The following is a 13,888-nucleotide window of genomic DNA, read 5'->3' on the forward strand; positions in this document are numbered from 1 at the left end:
AGAGGGTTCGAGACACAGAGCAACAAGACCACAGGCACCACCGCCTCTACACGGCGGGGCCGAGGAAGTGAAGAAAGCTGGTCCCGAGGACCCGGGGCCATGGACTGCAGAGCGTTCTGGCCTGGAAATTGCTTGGACCGACCAGTAAGGCTGCCTCTTGTTCCTATTGCAAGGATGATTCTCTGAAAATTGTGAAGACTGTGGGTGGGAGATGACTACAAGCTGAAATCATGGGGTGTGCGCCTTCCCACAATGACATTGTTCATAGCGTCGCTAAGAGTGGCATCCAGTTTTTTAAAAAGCCCAAAGCAATTTTGCCAGGACGTCAAGGGGGCAGTGAAAGATGCTCTGTCCCTCTGCTGGTTCCAAGCTCCACCTGCTATGACTCTGAGGGAGAGCAGCTGGGGGCCAGGTGGACCCAAAGCCCAGCTGACGGTCTCTATCAGCTCACAAGAGATCCCACTGCAGGCAAAGGGAAAGCTATGGAAGGACTACCCCCAGAAACCCAAACCTCCCGATCCCAGCCGGACAAATCACAAAGCCACATGGCCAAGGACCTTCCATCCAAGACACAGGGCTCCCACGCGTCACAAGGGGCAGCCTCTTCTGGGGAAGAGAGTGAAGAAAGGAATACCCAGCCAAGGAAGCTGAGATGCCTCACGTGTGGCCAACAGGGCCATTGCTGCCAAACCGCCCTTCCTGCTCATGAGCCTGATGGCAAAGTGGATTTCCCTGAGCCCCTGGTGAAGGCCCACCAGCACGCCTACGCCTACCTCCACTCCTGCCTCTCCAAATACGAAGCCATTCTGCGTGTCACCCATCAGGCCACCCAGACCCAAGCGCTGCTGCGGCCCATGGTCACCTTCCTGCTGCTATGTGTCGACGAGATCAACCGGCTCTTGGGCGAGATCTCCAAGGATGGAGAAATGCTTCTCCGGGAAGTTCGGGAGGATCTGGCTTGGCCGTCAAGGAACGGAGAGCCCCGGGCGCAGCCAGGTCTCCTGCCGCAGCTTCTACAGCACACAGTCAGCAAGCTGCTAGCGCTCAGGGGCTCGGTGGCCTCCGTCACCGGCAGCTTCCTGGAGGGCTCCCGTGGTTACCACCAGGCCACCGCGAGCCACTTGGGAAATAAGCTGAGCGCACAGAGGGGTGTGGATGAATGCCTCCTGAGGGCTCTAGGGCAACTGGAGAGCCTGGCGAGCGGCCGCGGGGACCCTGAGATGCAGGGTGTGCCCTTGTGCTCTGAGGACAGTGGCATCGGGGCGGACAACGAGTCTGTGCAGCTGGCGGACAAGCTGGGCAAGCAAGGCAGCTGGGACTCGGCGGCCGAGCCCACAGAATGGAAGCCGGTGCTTTTGTCCACCGTGGAAGCCGGGCTGTCGGGACAGAGCTGGCAGCAAAATCCTTTCCGCACGGGTTCAGACGGACCCCAGGACTGCCCCCTCTCGAGGCCTCTGACAGCAAAGTTTCAGCCGGTGGCACAGGGTGAAGCCAGTGACCCATGTCCCTCGAGCACAGGCCCGGAAACTACGACCGCCAGGCCTCTGAGGATGGGCAGAAGCACTCCGGGTGATTCCCTTGGGGTTGGGATCTCCATGGAAGCACGTTTTTCTAAAGGCTCCGGGGTGATGGACCCTCTTTCCCTCAGTGAAGGGGAGGACAGTAGCCGAGACGAGGAGGAAGACCAGGTGGGCGGCATGAGTCCATGTCCATGGCAGGAAAACTCTTCCCTTCCAAGGCCACGCTCTTCACCTGGTGGCCCGGTAGGCTCATTTCAGCCACACCCCAGGAGGCTCAGGAGCCCACAAGCCCAGGAAATGATTCTGAAGATGAAGGAAGCAATCAGTGAAAGGATCAAGTTTGTCCCTGTGCCTTCTGGGCCCCAGGACTGGGCCGACGAGGAGGAGAGGAGAACAGCGGTCTCCCCGAGACCCAGCACTGCCTGCGGCAGCAGCAGGACCCCTGTGAGGCAGAGGAGGGCCCAGTCAGAGGGGTGTCTGGAGAGCCAAGTGGAGGACCCCACTCTCCAGGAGCTGCGGAGGGTCCAGAGGGACCTGAGCCAGAGGCTGGAGGCATTTTACGCCTTGGGTGCGCGACAGCAGGGGCAGAGGCCGGAGCAGGCTCCGCAGCCCCGAGCAGCGGCTCTGAGGCCCGACACCTGCGGGGGCACTGCGAGCAGCACCATCAGCAAGCTGAAGGCCTCCCTCACCAAGAACTTCGTCATTTTACCAAGTCAGGGCAAGAGCATCTTGCAGAAACGCAGTCCCCGCCCTGAGAGTGAGCAGGCCCGGCAGGGCAGGGCTGAGGGGCTGCCAATCGCCATCCCATCCGGTGAGAAGGCCAGTGAGGCTCCTGGGGCCGAGGACTGGAATGTCAGGGGCTGTCCCACCAGAACATCGGTCAAGAAACTCATTGAAACTTTCAGTCCCACCGAAAGTCTGAGGACACTGGGGGATTCCAAGGACGCCGGGCCGAGCCCCTGCCTCAGGAAGTGGGGGATCCCCATCATACCTCCCAGATTTCCCATTTACGGGGGGCTTGCCCCTTTGTATCCAAAGCCCCAAATTTCTCCAGCAGCAAGTGGAGAATCTCTCAAGCTGGGGCCAGGCTGGAGGCCCTTAGCTCCTATTTTCCCCCCTCTGCTGACACCAGAAGCATCCAAGAAGGAGGACCTCAATTTCAACTGTGAAACAGGAGAGGACCCAGAGCATCTCCCGCCACCGCCTCTGGAAATCCTGATGGACAAGTCGTTCGCCTCTCTGGAGCCCCCAGAGAGCAGCATACCAGCCGGGAGCTCCTCCAAAGGGACCCGTACGCCAGGGCTGGGAGGGGCTGACCCTGCCCAGAGAACGTGGGCCTCCCCAAAGCTAAGAGCCTCCATGAGCCCCACCGACCTGCTCCCCAGCAAGAGCACGACTGCCCCCACCAGGCCCCACAGCACAGGGCCAGGGAGCAGCAAGAGCGGCTGCAGTACCAGAAAGCTCACCTGGGACCTGAGCCACCCGCCAGCAGCCAGCAGAAACCCAGAGGTGGAAGGCAGAGGGGCTCAGAGTCAGGCCCCCGCAGACAGGGCCACCAGCCTGTCCAAGCATCCCCAGAAGGCCACCCCCTGGCACCATGCCAGCCACATATCTGGGCAGAACAGGACCTTGGAACTCAGTGTGGCCCAGCCAACACAAGGGCCACATTCTCCTGAGGCCCCCAGGCAGAGCCAGGAGAGAAGCCCCCTGCTGGTCAGGAAGGCCTCTTCCACAAGGGGACCCTGGACACCCCGAGCGGACAGGAGGCAGCCCTCCTCTCACAGACCTGCCCACCCACGTGTCCCCTCTGTGCATGGCTCCCCCAGCCTGCCTGTCAGCCCTCCGGTAAGCCCCACGGTGCTAAGCCCCGCAACGATGAAGGAAGGAGCTTCCCCCCCACCACGGCACAAGCCACCCAACACTCCCCCCGTGAGCCCACCCGCACAGCACAAGGCCTCCAGCCCCCCTACCCAGCACACAGAGGCGAGTTCCCCTTCGTCTGGCCCCTCTCCCTCCCCCCCAGAGTCCCCTGCTCAGGGGCACAAGCAAACAAGAGATTCTGAGGACAGTCGGGCGGCCACAGCCAAAGCCTCCGGGAACACACGTTCTGTATTCTGCCCAGCCACCTCCTCTCTGTTTGCAGCTGCCCTGCCACCTTCAACAGCCCACCCACTCACCCCACCATGGCTGCCCCCTGAAGCTGGCGACCCTCGGGGGACCCTCGCAGGAGGCTGGAGGAGCTCAGGGCCACGGCCGAGGGCGGGCTCACAGCGGGGCACGACTCTGTGTGCCCTCAACCCTCAGCCTTTCATCAGAAGGACGGCTTCCGACCGCCGGCCAAGTGTCCGCCTTGGGCTGCCTGTCCCCGGTGCCACCAGCGAGGCCTGTGAACCGGCGCTCAGCAGGAGCAGGTAAGGAGGGTCCTCGGCCACGGCCCTGCGCTAACCCGATAAAGCCGAGAGGCCCTTGGGGTCATCTGGGTCAGTAGTTTTCAAACTGTGCCTCGAGGGAAGAGGCAGAGGAAAGGGGGCTGCGGGCCATCCAGCCTCCGGCCATCGGACCCATCCTCGAGCAACTGAGCTTTCATCTGCCACTCATTTCAGGTTCCCGAGAAAGATTGTAATTGAAAGAATCTCTGCTGTGTTAAAAAATAGAGTTTAAAACAATCACATTAATCCAAGCACCCCTTCCCCTTTATCTTACGCTGGAGGAAAAGGAGATGGAGCGGCTTCCCCACCGCCCCCCCCCCCCCCCGAGGCACCATTGCGCTGTCTGGAACGAGCAGCCTGAATTCTGTTTTCTCTGGTTTACTGAGGTTCTCAGACTTTCTGGCCCCAGGACCCCTTTAAAACTCTTAAGAATTACGGAGAACCCCAAAGAACCTTTGCGTAGCTGGGTTATATCTATCACTTTTTACTGTATTATAAATTAAAATTGAGAAATACTTAAAATACTTATGAATTAATTTTTTTCAATGTCCCCATGATACGTTACCATAAAAAGTAGGTATATTTTCCACAACAAAAACATTTAGTGAAAAGAGTGGCCCCGTCTTCTATTTTTGCAAATTCCTTTCATGTCTGGCACCCGGGAAAGATGGTGGCTTCTCAGACCTGCTTCTGCAGTCCATCCGATGTGGTATCACACAGGACGTAGACCAGAAAAGTCCACTCTCTACGTTCATGAAAGAATGAGTGGAAATGGCAAATAACATCTTGACAGTATTTTGAAAATAGTTTTGACCTCATAGATCCCCCTGAAAAGTGTCTCGGGGACACCCAGGGGACATGCCCTGAGACGGCTTGTCCTGGAGGTATGGAATACAAATGGGTAGCTTTCGCCCACCCCCAGAGACCTGCCTCCACTTCTCTTCAGTTCTAGCCTCACCTCTGTCTCCCCGTTCGGAGGCGTATAGAGCAAGAGCAAGGCCCCTCATGGGCACTGAGTACCAGAAGCGAGTGGAAGGACTGCCATCGCTACCCTTGGCAGACCGAGTTCCAAGTGTGCCTTTCTCGTGAGCGCAGCTGACTTGCACGTCATTGGCCCAGCCATGCAGGCAGGCCTGGGCATGAGCGACAGCAGGTCATGAGTCATGGTAGAACCATTGCCTGAACATGGAAAGAAAGACACATATGCTCACGTGGGTAGAACACATGGGCAAATGCACGTTTTCCAGAACACAGCATGGGGAGAAAACCCATCTATCTGAGACCTGTTGGAAAAGAACTCTTATCAATGTGTCTTGGTATCAGATGGGACAAAGCTCACGGCACAGTCCTTGCTGTCTTTGAAACGCCCACTCTTGCGTCAATCAGCAGTTCATTTCGGCCAGAGTGATACGTGTTACAGACCTCACAATCTGTTGAGGCATAAATGGTAATTTTTTACAAAGTACTCGGGAGTCGATTTTAAATAAAGTTATTATCTAGGGAAAGTTGTACATTATTTTAGTTATATAAACTTCCCTAGCCACTTGAAAGAAATGAAATATTGATTATTTTTGCAAGAATCTTAATGTAATGCTGCTCTTTTCCTAAATCTAAAATGAGCTTCCTACAGCACAGTGCTTTTCATCTAAGAACCTCTATAAATGTTAATGCATTACTCCTCACACCAGCCACTTATTCTCTGATTACATTTCTAAAACTGTGCCCTTCAGAAGAGCTTGGGAGAACAGGGACAATAAAATGGCATTAATTAAAAACACTAACATTTTAAAACAGCAGGAGCAATAATCAAGTAACATAAAATTGTTCAAGAAGAAAATAATGCCTTCTCTCAGGCTTCTCCGCGGAATAGGGCAGCCTAAAAGGTTGTTTTATGTCCTGAATCTCAATACTTAGGGAGATAGGGCGGAGAAGGGGGTGGGGGAGAAGTGCTTGTAGCTTGACAGAAAGGAGGATTCGTAAACAGGAGACTTCCCAAGGTTGCGTGGAAGGTCAGTAATGGCTCGCGCTCCTTCCCCTGCCTTCTGGTAAGATCACACCTCCAAGCCACTCGGAACTGACACTGTGAGCATGTGTTGAATGTGATGGGGAAGGGCTCATCCCCCAGTCCCTCCACCCCTCCACCCCTGTAAAGTTGACATCTGGGAGCAGAAGCATGCCAGCTAGGATGCACTGAGTGCTTCCCACTCTGTAGACACATTTTTTCCCTGCCCTCCTGCATACGGGAAACCAGACCAAGGAAGTAGGCATCATGTGCCTGAGACTATGCATCTAGCCGACAAGCCAGTGCCAGAGAGCCGGAAAGACTCAGAACGGGCTGTTTCCCCAAGCAGAGACTCGCAGGGATACAAGTGCCCCATGGTATCTTGTGGCAGAGAGAGCAGGACCTGGTCTACACCTGGCATTGACTTGCTTCTCGTCATCCTGAGCCAGGCACAAGCCCCTTTTATAGAAAAAATGACGATGTTTATATCCTCCTTATCTCGGGGCCCAGGGCATTGGGAACGGTCCTTGGAGGCTCACCCAGGAAGCTCAGTTACTGAGCTTCAACCGTCACTTATGTTCTGAGGCCCCTGGTGGAGGTGCCATCTCTAGGTCTTAGCACACTGGGGCACTGTGAACATTCAAGAAGGGTCCAGATTTTCTCCCCTAAATACGGTGCTTTTAGTCTTTGTTTGGACTGGACCACCCAGTCAGGGGCTCTCCGCAGCCCAATCCCCCAACCCTATATCCTAGATCAGGCTCCCAACCGACCAGCAGGGCAGGGCCTGGGCAGCCTGCCTCTCCAGCCATCCCGGGGTCAGGGGGAACCACAGCCCCATCGTGGCAACCAGGAAACTCTCCCTCCTAGCCTGAGCCTCACGCAGATGTGGAAGCTGGTTGGGGTCGGGGAAGACACAGTTCTAGGACAAAATTGTTTGTCACTGCCGCTGCCACTGCGCGCCAGGCACGCCCCTCCCATTCCTGCCAGCCGCTCCAGTCGGGGAGCAGCGAAGGGTCACAGATGAAGTGCATTCTGCACATGCTTTTCTCTGCTCTAAAAGGGGCACAGGGAGAAGCAAGGAAGGTGGGATCTGGTCCTGCACGCCAAGTCACACTGGATCAGGCGGGGACTGGGAACGGAGCCAGAGGCCAGCACGCGTGAGACCGGCTCTAAGGAGCACAGTGAGATTCTCACGGCGCGCTGCATAGCAAAGCTCAGGGAATAGTTAAGAACCTGCAGTCAGAGCAGAGAGAAGGACCTTCTGGTCTCTGCACGTGGGGAGCTGGGTCCAGTCCTGGACCTGAGATGACTAATGGTGAGGCCTCAGGTGCCTACCCGGCATGTGACAGGGTGGTCCCCAGTTTCATTTCCAGGTGGGACTTCCCGTTCAGCTAGAAGGAGCACCAGAGTGACCGCTGGCCAGCTGCGAAACTTATCACGTTCTGGTTCATCTGCGAAGAGATTTACACGCCTCATTCCGTACTGATACCTTCGAGCGCCCTGTGAGATGCATACTATTAGCATCTTTGCTCTACAAAGAAGGGAACTGGGAATCAGAGAGGTTAATTAATGTGCTACAGGACACACAGCTAGTAAGTGCAGGACTTGAACCCAGACAGCCAGCCTCCAGCCTCCAGGCAGTAACGACGAGGCTCCCCGCCAGCACACAGCCCGCGTGGCTTTCAGAGCTGGTCCCCTTCCTGGCCTGAGCTCACTCCACGCTTGTGATTATTCTCCATTCTGCACCCCCAAGGCACACTGGGGGTCCCTCTCCCCTCAGAGCCCCTCTCGCTGCGGCACTCAGCAGCTGGGAGGCTCTGCTCTAGCCCAATGCCAGGCCTGGGCCGAGCACTTTCCATTTTACTCCATTCAGGAAAAGGGTGGCCGCTGAGCCAAGCAGGGTGTGGTGGGTTGTGGGGCGTTTTGTGGGTTGGTTTTTTTGTTTTGTTTTGTTTTGTTTTGCTGTTATTGTTGGTGTTGTTTTTAATTCAACTAGCTCAGCCTCGCCCTTTATTAAACAAGAAGTGCTTTAGAAACAAAAATAAAGGCCCAGCTCCCAGAGTTCCTGAGGGAGCTGTTTGCTGGGAGCCGCAGGACGAGGGGAAGAACTGGGCTCAGCCCGCTGGCACACACACCTGGGTGGGGGGGCTCGGTTCCCACGGTGCCCAACCGCAGCAGGCACACCCCGGGACGGCACCAGGACGGCTCCAACCAGGCAGGCCCGATGAGGAAGGGCAGAGGCCTGGCACCGGGGGCCCACGGGCCTGTGGGTGAGACAGCCGGCGAGGGACAGAGAGAGGCGGAAGGGAGGTGGAGGGGGGTGGGGAGGGGGGTAGAGAGGGAACAACTGAGGAGTGCTTGATCTGCATCTGTCCTTTCTCTCCGCAGCAGCAGTGAAGAGAGCCCCAAGAAGGACACAGAGCCATGGCACAGCCCCTGTGCCCCAGAACTGCGGGGTGGAGGCAGGGGCGCACCTCCCCCAGAGCTCTGCGTGTTGGGCCACGGGTTGCAACGGGAGGCCAGGGCCAGCCGCGCCCAGGACAAGCCTCAGCAGAAGGAAGCAGCCTGACAGGCGAACCAACAGGGTCACGCAGATGCCAGTCACCCCAGAAGACAATGGGTGACAGCCAAGCATCAGACTGTCCCATAGTGGGGGGCCAACCAAACTCCTACTCCTAGAAAGATCTGGAAGGTGCACTGCCCAGAGAGTCTGCTAAATTCTAAACCTTCGCCATTTCAGCCCCAGATTCTGGTTTGTCTTGGGGTCCAAAGGTTAACTATAACTTTGGACCCCACGGTGACACTCTTTAATCCTTCAAGTACTGGCCTTAATTTAGGGGAAAAATGCATTTGTCGCATGCTCGGTGGACTGGGGGCTTCAGCTGGGTTAGTTTCGTGAAGTCATTTAATCCACGCAACAAAGAATGAAGCAGAGAGCATTCTCCTGGTTCTGCAGATAAGAAAACCTAAGAGCCGGTTTTGCAGATACGAAAACCAAAGCGCCCCTTCCCCCCAAGCCCGAAAGTGTTTTGCCTGAGGTCACAAGGCTAGGAAGAGGACAGAGCAAAAATTAGAACAGGTGTGGCTGGCAGCAGAATCCCTTGTGTTTCGTTCCATTTCACTGCCCACGACTATCCCATCTCCATCTGCCTAAAGCAAACAGAGTTGTACAAATGGTTGGAAAGCGTTGGGGTTTTTTTAAGGTTACGTAGTGGCACCGCATTCAAGGCCCCATCGAGAGCTTTGTTCAGAAGCTGGCTGCTCCAGAGACAGGAAGACTGGAATTTAGACCCACCCCCTCCTCCCCCTCCTCCCTCCCACGCGCAGACCCGAAGCCGTCCACACACACGGCTTCCAGCCCACTCCTGCGGCTGAGCGGCCTCCGACTGGGTCCCAGAGGCGTGTCTCGGACGCTCTGTCCTGTGCGTCCGCGTGCCCCTCAGCCTGGGTGGGGACAACCAAGGCTTGCAAACAAGCAGCCCATTCTCCAGGCCCGCGGGGGCCGCAGCTCGGGAGGACGTGCGCACACGCATGCACACCAGCACGCGTGCGCACGCCAGTCCCCCCGGGGCCTTCTCGGCCAACTTTTTTCCCGAGTCATCCGCACGACTTCCGCCGGGGCTGAAATGGAAGTGAGGGTCCGTGCCCCAGCGCTTCTGCCAGGGCGCTAGATGTTTGCTGCGGATCTTGGCTTGCGTCTGTGGTGGCCGTGGAGCGCTTTCTACTTAGGAACGACTTTGCAGTGATTGGGTGATTCAGTGCCGGCTCAGTGGGGTGTCAAAGACAAGAGTTCTCACCCTCGGGGTACAGCTAAGGGGCCATCCGATCTGCTGCGAAGCTGATGCTGTTTGGTTTTTTTTTTTTTTAAGTTTGGGGAAATTGTAGACTTCAAGTCTTGCCTTGTTGATACACATCATGGTTCAAGAGCATGTTACGCGGGGCCCCGGGGACTACAGCAACCTGGAAATGAATTCACCCGGACTCGTCCAGTTATTAAAATAGGGATGACAAGGATGAGCTCTTCAAAGGCACCCAAGGAATAGTTGATTAAATACCAAGAGGGGCCACACCGCACCCCTCTGTTGGGAAATGTCTGTGCACACCCACACGGTTGCTGTGGGGCTGTGTTAACAGTCAGAGCAGAGCTCGGGCAGCAGCAGGCCGGGCTCCTGGCTGAGCCACAAGCTGGGCTGAGTGGGTGGACCTGGAGAACCGCCTGGGCCACGGGAAATGGGAGGAAGTCCAGCTCCCCCGCCAGGCAGGGCTGAGATACAAGCGTGAGAGCAGCCAGGTGTAGGAAACTTGCTTGCCGCGGAGCAGGCCGGTCTGCCTACCTGGGCAGGCCAGCTGCGGAAGGTAACGAGGGTGTGGGTCCCAGATAGGCTGGGCGCGGAGCAGAGCAGAGGGGAAGCAAGCAGGCGGAGAGAGGCCGCTCACGGGTAAGCAGTTTCAGGGGGGACTGTCAGGAAGCAGACCCTGCCTGGGCTAGGGTTTAGGGGCAGACTTCCCGAGGTCTGAAGAAACACAGCAGAAACAGAGGAACCAAGGGAGGCTGGACAGGGGGGACACCATTCATGAAATGGTGACACAATGTGGGGGTGTGAGCACAGAGACAATAAAAAATCTAGTTCTGGAAACCAGGATAGGAAGTGGGAGCCAGATCCGTAGGAGACGGAAGTGAGGCCAAGCTCCCCTGAAAGGGCCCCCCTTAGAGGTGTGGGGCTTGTTTGAGTCTGTAGGTGGGGGCCAAGTGCACCCATGAAAGCTAGGTGTGGGCGGCTGGGAGCCAGGCAGCCTATTATGTCCTGGAATGGGTCAGCAGCAGAGAGAACGCCCTGGAAGAGTCTGGAATGAACCTCCCAGAGGGTGCCTGGCAGGAGGCTCTGTGAGAGCAGAAGTCGCCCCTCCCCCGAGCTCGGCCTCTGAGCAGCAGCTGACACCCACCGGTCCCGTGCTGCCGGCATCGGTGGAGAAACACAGGGCTTCCAGGGTCCCTGTGTCAGTCCTGGAGCAGGTCCAGACTCCTCCCCCTCCCTCTGCCTTTACTGAGCATCTGCTTGTGCCAGCACAGGGCTGGGCTCCTGCCATACATCCCCACTCGTGATGCAGTGAGAGGTCTCTAGGCCCAAGCAGCCAGGACAATGCGCTGATAGAGACCATTATGTTGGCCCAGGACCCAACTGCCTCAAGAATCCCAAGACAGTGTCCCCTGGCGTAAAGCGGAGGGGTTGCCAAGGCCAAGGGGCTGGGTGGCAGTAAAGGTCAAAGGTAAAGCAGGGCCCAGCTGGCACAGGAGCAGAAGGGTCACAGGTGTGGTTTTCTGGCTACCATCCCAACCACCAGACTTAGCCCAAATTACCGGTGAATTGGACATTGTACAAAAGAAATTAAATGTACCACAACAGGCAACTTGCATGGCTTCCACTCCGTTTCACCCCTCCTTGAGACCAGGCCTTTACTCAAACCCACGTCTCTGGTTCTGCCTCAGAAAGAACACTGCTGGTGGTCGTGAGGAACAAGCCCAATCCCACAGCTTCTCAGGTGGGTCACTTTCACCCACTCACCTGCCCCCCACCCAAGAACCTTGTCTTTGCTGAACGCAATCCACTTCCTACACTCCAAGGAGAAGGGAGAGCAGGGTTCCGGCTTTGTCCTGTCTTTTTAAAACAATGACACCAGTAGACCCGACCCATTAAGGACCCATAAGTCTGCACTTGTGCTTCCCAAAGTTAGAAACCAAGAAGGAATGTTGGGCATAAAGACACAAGAGAGCCCACCACAGAAAAGAGATCAATTTAAGGGGTGCATATTATACCCATATTCCTGTTCGGGCCAACTCTTTTCCAGGGGGGTCCGGCCATCGTCAACACCCATGGCGACCCCCAGAGCTGAGGAGAGGGAGGTACTGCAGCTCTTTATCTAACACATGAGTAAAGTAACATATGGTTCTGCCCCAAGGAAAACCACAATTTTCCAGTTCCATTAAAAGGATTCATGGAGGAGAAAAGCAGATATAATATTTTGATGGAACAGTGATAGCTTTTTGCAAGTATAACTACCATCTTCAGGACGAACTATAACTCCCGTCCGCAGCCTGGGTCTGCGCAGCTATTCACGCTAGGCAGCATCTAGGTCTTCCCTTACGTTCGGTGCCCAGTTCAGAACCTGAAATAATCTGTGTTCTAGAAAATGCAAGGCAGGCGACCGAAGAGACTTTTCTTTCACTGTGAAAAACTTATGTTGGACGAGACGGGTCTTGTCGACCCTACAACATGAATGAAAGGGGTTTTGAGAAATATATTCTTTTTTCTGAAATAAGCCTGTGTTTTGCATGTATCGGGGGAGCTGGTGCAGTGAATTGTAAGTGTCAGCGTGTTTGTCAACTGATCACTTGGTTGACTGCTTCCGGGCTGCCAGCACCCTCTGCGTCTTCCCAAGGAAAACTTTGAAAATGTAATATATTTTTAAGTAGCCTCACGTCAGAGATTCCGTTGACCTGCCATAAAGTAAATGCGTTCTGGGCCCGTATCAACAGAACGTGTTATACTGCACTGTGGTCCCTCCCTGTGCCTACCTGAAGTTTGAATAAACTTCCATCAATCCATCCCGACATTTTTATGAAACATAATTAAAGATGCGTTGCACACGCGAGGAGCAAACGGTTAATTCACTGCGCACTCTAATTCAATTTTACGGAGGACCCTGGACACTGCTGGCTTGGTTACTCTCATGGACTTCAGAAAGTAACTTCACTGATAGCCTGTGACTACAGAATTCCACCCATGGAGTAGCCTGGGTCCTGAACGCCGTGATTCCAGGCACCCTTGAAGTCTCGAGTCAACAACCCGTTTTGGCTGGAACGGCAGCCCCAGCAGGAGTCAGGTGATGCCCTGAGACAAGCCTGGTGGGCCTGAGGAAGATGAATGGAGAAGCAAGGAGAAGGGGGAGAAAGGAGGAGGGATGGCGAATGTGTAAGTCACCCTGGCCAGAGTCTATCCTGCTCCCGATGGTTGGAATTGAGACCCAGAAGCCTGAGGCCCCACACCTCTATCGCCTCCCACTCCCCTGTGACCCGGCTTCTAGAGGCCCATTCCTTCATCTGGAAAGCTTCGATGGCAATGCCAGCCTCCATACCCTGCCATCTAAAAGGCATGGGCAAACTCGCTTCTTCTAAGCTATCTTCTTTGAGCTCTCTGGAAGAACTGATGATCCCTCCACCACGCGTGTTTGTACCGTTCATCTCTGCCTTCTCTGCACTTCTAGATTCTGATTAAGAAAAAAAAGTACGGTTTCCCCCTCCTTCCAGATCTGTGCTTTGATTCTTGGAGAAAGTTAAAAACAGCTGTCAAACTCAGCTAGAATTGACTTCCTTCTCTGTAGGATTCCATGTCTTTCAAAGTGAAAAGGCTTTAAAACATTTTGCTTGCAATCACGACTCCAAATGTCAGATCATCCAAACGGGGGGAAAAAATTAAGCTTCAGAATCTCCCACTTATTCCCATGCTGAGTGGTGGGTGATCTGTCAGTCAGATGCGGGGAATGACTTCAGTGTCTCCTGAACAGCAGGTCTTACTGGGCTGAGGCTCGAGTTAATAATAATTATAACTTTTCTTTGTGTGTAATGCTCTACATTTTCAAAATGGAATTTTCTACATTGATTAGATTTTTTTAATCCCATGAGATGAAAAGCAAGTCTTCTTTTCAACACCTTTGACAAATGAAAAAAAAGAAGGCTGAGGGATGTCAAAGACACTTGGCCAGCCAGTGGGGCTCCCCAGCTCCTGCCCAGCCTTGGTTCTAATACCAACTGCCAGCAGGAGTGAGTTATTCCAAAAGATACCACAACCTTCCATGGAAGAAGTGTTCAGTTTTCTCCAAGATTTAAAAAAGGAAATTGTTTTTCAGATCCAGCCAAAGGCCAGCTGTGATTTTAGCCA

At 55.0% G+C, this 13,888-nt stretch overlaps 1 protein-coding gene across 1 annotated transcript; it reads left to right on the forward strand.

Annotated features, from left to right (window-relative positions):
• Nucleotides 1-202: 202 nt before the first annotated feature.
• On the forward strand, nt 203-8,601 carry PCARE (photoreceptor cilium actin regulator). Its single transcript, XM_045809151.2, is given in 2 exon segments — nt 203-3,931; nt 8,340-8,601. Coding segments are annotated over 2 exon segments (3,963 nt in total). The 5' UTR covers nt 203-230.
• Nucleotides 8,602-13,888: the final 5,287 nt, after the last annotated feature.

This window comes from Ursus americanus, chromosome 7 (genome assembly GCF_024610735.1).
Source record: "Ursus americanus isolate L20-20 chromosome 7, mUrsAme1.1.p, whole genome shotgun sequence".
Taxonomy (NCBI): domain Eukaryota; kingdom Metazoa; phylum Chordata; class Mammalia; order Carnivora; family Ursidae; genus Ursus; species Ursus americanus.